This window comes from Triplophysa rosa, linkage group LG22 (assembly GCF_024868665.1).
Source record: "Triplophysa rosa linkage group LG22, Trosa_1v2, whole genome shotgun sequence".
In the NCBI taxonomy this organism is placed as follows: Eukaryota; Metazoa; Chordata; class Actinopteri; order Cypriniformes; family Nemacheilidae; genus Triplophysa; species Triplophysa rosa.
This window is the reverse complement of record NC_079911.1, coordinates 2,894,930-2,901,666: the sequence shown is the minus strand read 5'-3', so window position 1 is coordinate 2,901,666 and position 6,737 is coordinate 2,894,930. Positions and strand designations below refer to the sequence as shown.

The following is a 6,737-nucleotide window of genomic DNA, read 5'->3' as shown; positions in this document are numbered from 1 at the left end:
ACACACCGGCACATCCATAGCTGAATCAATTGAGGGGATGCTTGTGAAGTGGAATATCTCTAAGTCCCGTGTTCATGTTATTTTGCGCGACAACGTAAGCAACATGAAAAAAGCTATGGCCGAGATGGGTGTGTCGAGTTTGGGCTGCTTCGCACTAGTGTTGTCACGATACTGGAATTTCTAACTTCGATTCAATACCTAAAAAAAATCGATATTCGATACCATTTTCGATACCACGGGGAATAAACTGCCATAGCAATAAGGCCCTAATAAGCAATAGCAATATAGGCCTTTTAATTTTTATTTGAAGTTAAATTGAACAAGACTAGACAATGAGGTATATATTTTTACATTATTTATTAATTGTTAATCTAATGTTAATTTTACAAATACATTTACTATTTAAAATCAAAGTTGTATTTGTCAGTATTAATGGACCAGACCCTGTTGAAAAAACCAGCCTATGCTGGTTTGGTATGTTTTGATGCTGATTTGCTGGTTTGTGCTGGTTTAAACTGTTCATGTGCTGGTTTAAGCTGGTCATATGCTGATTTAAGATGGTCCGTAGCTGGTTTAAGATCAAACCACCATCGATCAAAACATACCTTACCCAGCATATACTGGATTTTTCAACAGGGGAGCTTACATAAATAGTTGTATTTTTTAACTAACATTTAAAAGAGATTAATAAATACTTGAACAAATGTATTGCTCATTCATTGTTCGTTAATGTTAGTTAATAGCCTACATTTTTATTTGGCTAAATTGGCTTTTATTCACATAGGCCCATACTGTAATCATTGATCAGCGCCCATATAGACAGAAACGCAAACTTAAACGCAAGAAGTGTTGCAGAGACTCCGCACTGGACAGCTTTCTAACATTAACAACTTTTAACCGGAGCGAACGAGACCAGTGGATGAAATCATTGAACAGCGCACATACATAGAGCGCTATGGTAAACACGGAAGTGCAAACGTGTATCACACGCGAGAACTGTTGTGGAGACTTTACTCGCACCAGCATTATTTCAAACATCAAATTAACCGGAGCGAACGAGACGAGTGGATGAAATCATTGATGAGCGCACATACAGACAGAAACGCGTGCATTAAACATGAGAACTGTTGCGGAGACTCTGTACTAACATAAACAACATATAACCAGGGCGAATGAAACGAGTGGGTGAAATTATTGATCAGCGCACATACATGGATCGCTATGGTAAACACGGGAAGCGTAACGAGAGTGCACCACGCCAGATGTGTTACTGAGACTGGCCATCTTTTCTAACATTAACACTATTTAACTGCCGCAAACGAGTCAAGTCTGTGAGAGGAGGCGGGGCTCTGTTGTTATGCGTTCACGTGCAGTGTGTGTTAACTCACTGCACTGCCGGAAAAGAGAAAGAGAGCGGGAACGCGCAGCTGATATCGATACGTGGGACATGGGTATTGGAACCGTTTCAGATTCTTCAGTATCGATACTTATCGAAATATCGATATTTTTGACAACACTACTTCGCACACTCTCTACAACTGGTGGTTCACGAAGGCCTTTTATCACAGAGAAGTGTGAGTGATGCGCTGGCAAACTGTAGGAAGATAATCGGCCATTTCAAACACTCGCCATTGGCAACAACGCGCCTGGAGGATATTCAGAAGGATCTAAAAATGCCCACCAAACGGTTGCAACAAGATGTAGCGACGAGGTGGAATAGTACTTTTTATATGGTAGAGAGTATACTTGAGCAGAAGCGGCCGATTTCAGCATACGGAGCTGATCACGACCTGCCAGCCACACTGACAGCCAACCAGTGGGCTTTGCTGGAAAAAACTGTCACTGTTTTGGCACCATTTGAGGAACTGACCAAGCAGGATGCTCTGACAGTAGAGATTGAGAAGTCACTGAAAATGACCACCACAACTGTAGCAGAGACAATAGTAGAAATCCCCAAGAAAACTCCACGAATGGAAGTGCAGGTAGGCGGCAGCAGCAGCAGAGAGGGTAGCTTGAAGGGCCTGTTTGAAGAAATCCCGCAGGAGCATGATGAGGAACATGGCGCAGGTACTACAAGCACACATGTTCAACTTCAGACATATTTGATGGAGCAAACTATCTCACGCTCAGAAAGCCCATTCCAGTACTGGGCAGTCAACAAAGTTCGGTTTCCCACTCTGGCTGCTACTGCTGCAAAGTTTCTCTGCGCCCCTGCTACCAGTGTGGACAGTGAGAGACTGTTCAGCACAGCATCTAACATTGTGGATGCAAGGAGAAACAGACTAAGAGGAGAGAGAGCAGAAATGCTCATTTTCCTGAAGAAGAACTTGNCACACACCACACCATGTAGTGTTACAACCAAGTCCAGCACACACACACACACCACAGCCGCACACATACATACCTGGTCCATATCCAGAATACATGGGCGAACATGAGGGGATGATGAAAGTCCAGATTACAGGGGACATGACAGTGGATGGGCCAGTTAGTAGTAGATTAAGAAGGAACACTCGACAAGAGCGCCCCATTACCGCAGAATCAAGGTTCTTATCATTTCCGCCTGGACATTTTCTGAATCAGACATCATTTCATCAATTACAGGCGCCACAGATGCAAGCACCCTTGATGCAGAGACCAGGTGGGAATCTCCAGTACCAACCATGGTCGCATAGTGACATGACAGCAATAGCAAGTAAATTGCCACCCATTACCTCTGGAGGCAGCAGATGGCTGAGTAAATTAACTGTACTCTGCCATGGCACTGATTTGGCTTTGGGTGACTTGAGATGCCTGTTAGGACAGATACTGACAGCCTCACAAATGCAGAATTTGGAACTCGATGCTCACACCACTATGGACGTAAATGAAACACCATTCGCAAGGGTGAGCACAGACATTGGCAGAACACTTAGGCGATTGTATCCTGTACCACCAACCGTATACCAAAATATAAAATTCCGCATTAAACCAGGTGAGACTGGAGCAGCCTATTATTTCCGTTGTGCTGCTGAGTGGGAACAAATGGTGGAGGAAAACAGTTTAAATAACCCCGTGACACGAGACATATTTAGAACAGCAGTAATGACAGGAGCTCCAAATGGAGTAAAACAAGCAATGGAGAATAACCCAGATATCCCAGTGGCGAGTAACGAGGTATGGGAAAGACATTTAGTGCACCACACAGACAGAGCAGTTGAAAGGGCCAATAAAGAAGAGGAGGAACTTGAGAGAGCTAAAACACAGTTGTTGAAGTTACAATTAGAAAAAGCCAAAAGTGAGGGCACAACCAAAAAGGCCAAGCAAATGCCACAACACACTCCCAATGCACCCCAACCCATAGACCCATATCAAGGACCCCCTTACAGTGGTTCTCCTTTTGGAGGACCGACACACCACCATCCATATAGCAACCCACATTATGCCCAAGGAACAAACCGTAGGCAGGGATCCCCCTGGAGAGGAAATGGACGTAGACAGGGAGGGCAAGGGAGAGGGGGGCAGCGCGGGACTCAGTGTTTTGTGTGTGGAGAAAATGGACATTGGGCAAGATATTGTCCACAGAATGAGTCACAGACTCAAGGCCAAAACAACGGTCCACCTGCGGGGGGATGGGGTCCCCGAGGAGGTGGCACCGGTGGTCGTGGCAGGGGACCACAAACCCCACACAACCCGGGGCAACACTTCCCGTCACCTTCCAACCTACAGGCGCCTGTGCACCCAACATGGGGCCCGGAGGGTGGGGCGGAGGAATGTTGAAGGGGCCCACAGAGAACCACCGTGAGAGGAATGGCTGAACCTCTCATGGAAATAGTGGTAACCGATACACCACTAAAGGCTCTGGTAGATACCGGGGCCACATACTCTACTGTAACAAAGGGCACAATTGACAATAGCGATCTGACAAATCGCACAGTAGGAGTAATAGGGTTCTCTGGTGAGGTAGAAAAATGGCCTATGACAAAATTGCTGAAAGTAAAAATTGACAAACAGATATTGACACACTCATTCCTGTACTCTTGTAATGCTCCCATCCCCCTTTTAGGCAGAGATCTATTAATCAAATTAGGAGCCAGCATTTTATGTTCACCCGAGGGAGTGATAGTGAAATTTCCAGATGGTTCAGAAACAAATTGTTCCCTTGCAGGTCACACCACAGACAGTCAGTGGATGTTAACATCGTGTGGTGAGTTAGAAGATGCTGATATATATTGGGTTGAGCTAGATTCCAGTGTAGCCACTAATAGTATTGTATCTAGGTATAATGAACATCGCCAATGGATAACAAACATAGACATTTTTCTGCCACCCATAGACCCCTTACATTGCACATTGTTTTATGACAGGGATGACACCACACAATACCAAGATCTATTTCAGGAAATAGAAGACAGCAAATGGGTGATAAGGGGATCTGGTCTCATGATAGGAAAAGAGGGAGTAGTGACACCAATTTTACTGACAGAAGAGCAGATGAAATGGTATGAAATGTCTGATACAGCTGCACCACACGTCTCTGTAGCATTACATCCGAAACATGAAGCTAGGGAGCTAGGCAACATGACTAAGAGGCTGTTGGCAGCTAATGATTGGAAACCCACAGAAACTTGGGGTATCCTGTATTCCGAGACACAAAAAGCATATTGGGTGCAAGACCAAACAGAAGACACAGGGGTGTTGACACATAAACAGATCTCTAGAAGCCATGGTAGGGAGCAGACAGACGCTGACGGAGCAGAAAAAATGATTGACACATTGCCAGATAATCTATGGTCTCAAGGACCAACAGATGTAGGGTTTTGTAACATCAAACCTGTTAGCTTCAAATTGACCACCACCACACCTATTTGGGTCCCTCAGTACCGCAACAAACCAGAAGCAGAAGAAGGTGTAGCCACCACTGTTTCTGGACTGATTGACAAGGGAGTGATAACCCCTTATAGGTCTAATTGGAACACACCAATTTTTCCTGTGCCAAAACCAGGCACTAATAAATACAGATTGGTACATGATTTACGAAACATCAACTCCATTGTAGCAACACCTACAATGACAGTGCCAAACCCATACATTGCGCTGTCCACATTGACACCAGCGCACCAATGGTTTACATGCATCGATTTGGCAAACGCTTTCTTCTGTATTCCAATCGCAGAGGATTGCAAAGCATGTTTGGCTTTTACATACAGGGGCTGGCAGTATTCTTACAACAGACTACCACAAGGGTTTATTTTGTCACCAGGAATTTTTAATCATGTTTTAAAACAACAGCTACAGGACTGTAGCTTACCTGAGAACTGTGTCATGATCATGTATGTTGATGACCTACTCTTGGCAGCCAGAACTGAAAAGGCGTGCTTGGAGGCTACCAGAGTTGTGTTGCTTCAGTTGCACAAGTCTGGTTTCAAGATAAGCAAGGACAAACTGCAGGTGTGCAGACCTTGTGTTACATTTTTAGGTCGACTGATCACGGCACAGGGATCAACTTTGACAGGGACACAAAGACAGGGTATACTCAGCCATCCTAAGCCAACCACAGTGAAAGACATGTTGTCATTTTTAGGCCTCACAGGATTCAGTAGGCACTATATTCCTATGTATGTTTCACTGACCAAACCACTCAGACAGTTGATCAAAGAGCATGGCATGAAAAATCTGAAAGCAGAACTTCAGTGGACACAAGAGGCTGAACGGACGTTCATTGACCTCAAGACACAGCTAGCTCATGCCGCACACCTGAATTGTGCCAATTATGAGTTACCTTTTTTCCTGGATGCCTCAGAATCTGGCTCCAGCGCACATGGTGTCCTGTTTCAGAAAGACCAGGGCAGGAGAAAAGTGTTGATGTATGCGAGTGTGTTGTTAGACTGTGTAGAACAAAGACAACCACTTTGTTCTCGATTTGCAGCGGGTTTAGCTAAAGTTGTGCATAAAACATCACACATTGTAATGGGCCACCCACTGACAATACTCACCACACACTCCATCATGTCATTCGTAAATTCAGCATCATTCACATTTTCACCACTGAGACAGAGAAGAATAGCTAAGATTTTGACCAGCCCCAATCTCACATACACACATGAGGGCATTAATATGGCTGATCTGATCGGAGATGGACAGCCGCATGATTGTGCACCCATCACCGAGAGAGCATCCAAAGTAAGAGAAGATCTGTCTGCGGTGCCATTGACAACCCCACCACCAGTTATTACATTGTTCACAGATGGTTGTTGTTTCAGAGCAGAGGATGGGAGCCTGAAGGCAGCCTATGCAGTAGTTGAACAGTTAGGAAGCTCATTAGTGACCAGAGATGCAGGGAAGTTAGAAGGGAAACAGTCAGCACAGAGAGCAGAGATGATAGCAGTGACAAGAGCCATGCACTACGCTGGTGAGAACCGTGTAAATATTTATTCCGATTCCGCTTATGTAGTGACAGCTGTTCATGTTGAATTTCCCTTATGGCAGAGGTGTGGTTTTATCACATCCTCAGGTCGAACAATCACGCATGCATGCGAAGCCATAGACCTTTTAGAGGCTCTGATGATACCCACAGAAGTGGCAGTAATTAAGTGTCCAGGTCACTCCAAAGTGATTCCCCTATCACTGATGGAAACAATGCAGCTGATCTAGCTGCCAAAACTACAGCTGGCTATGTTGCAACTCAGCAGGTGGTGAGATCAGATAGAACCTGTAGTGATCTTTTGCCTCGTTTCACTCGAGAATATTTGGTCAAA

The 6,737-nt window shown here is 44.8% G+C and overlaps 1 protein-coding gene across 1 annotated transcript; it reads left to right on the top strand.

Annotated features, from left to right (window-relative positions):
• The first annotated feature begins 2,345 nt into the window (after nucleotides 1-2,345).
• LOC130545783 (uncharacterized) lies at nucleotides 2,346-6,556 on the top strand. Its single transcript, XM_057320538.1, has one exon. It carries the CDS (start codon nucleotides 2,425-2,427, stop codon nucleotides 3,757-3,759), a length of 1,335 nt encoding a protein of 444 aa, XP_057176521.1. The 5' UTR covers nucleotides 2,346-2,424; the 3' UTR covers nucleotides 3,760-6,556.
• Nucleotides 6,557-6,737: the final 181 nt, after the last annotated feature.

Excerpts from the sequence above, each read along its gene's own strand:
- LOC130545783 (XM_057320538.1), top strand. The coding sequence starts at position 2,425 with ATGGGCGAACATGAGGGGATGATGAAAGTCCAGATTACAGGGGACATG.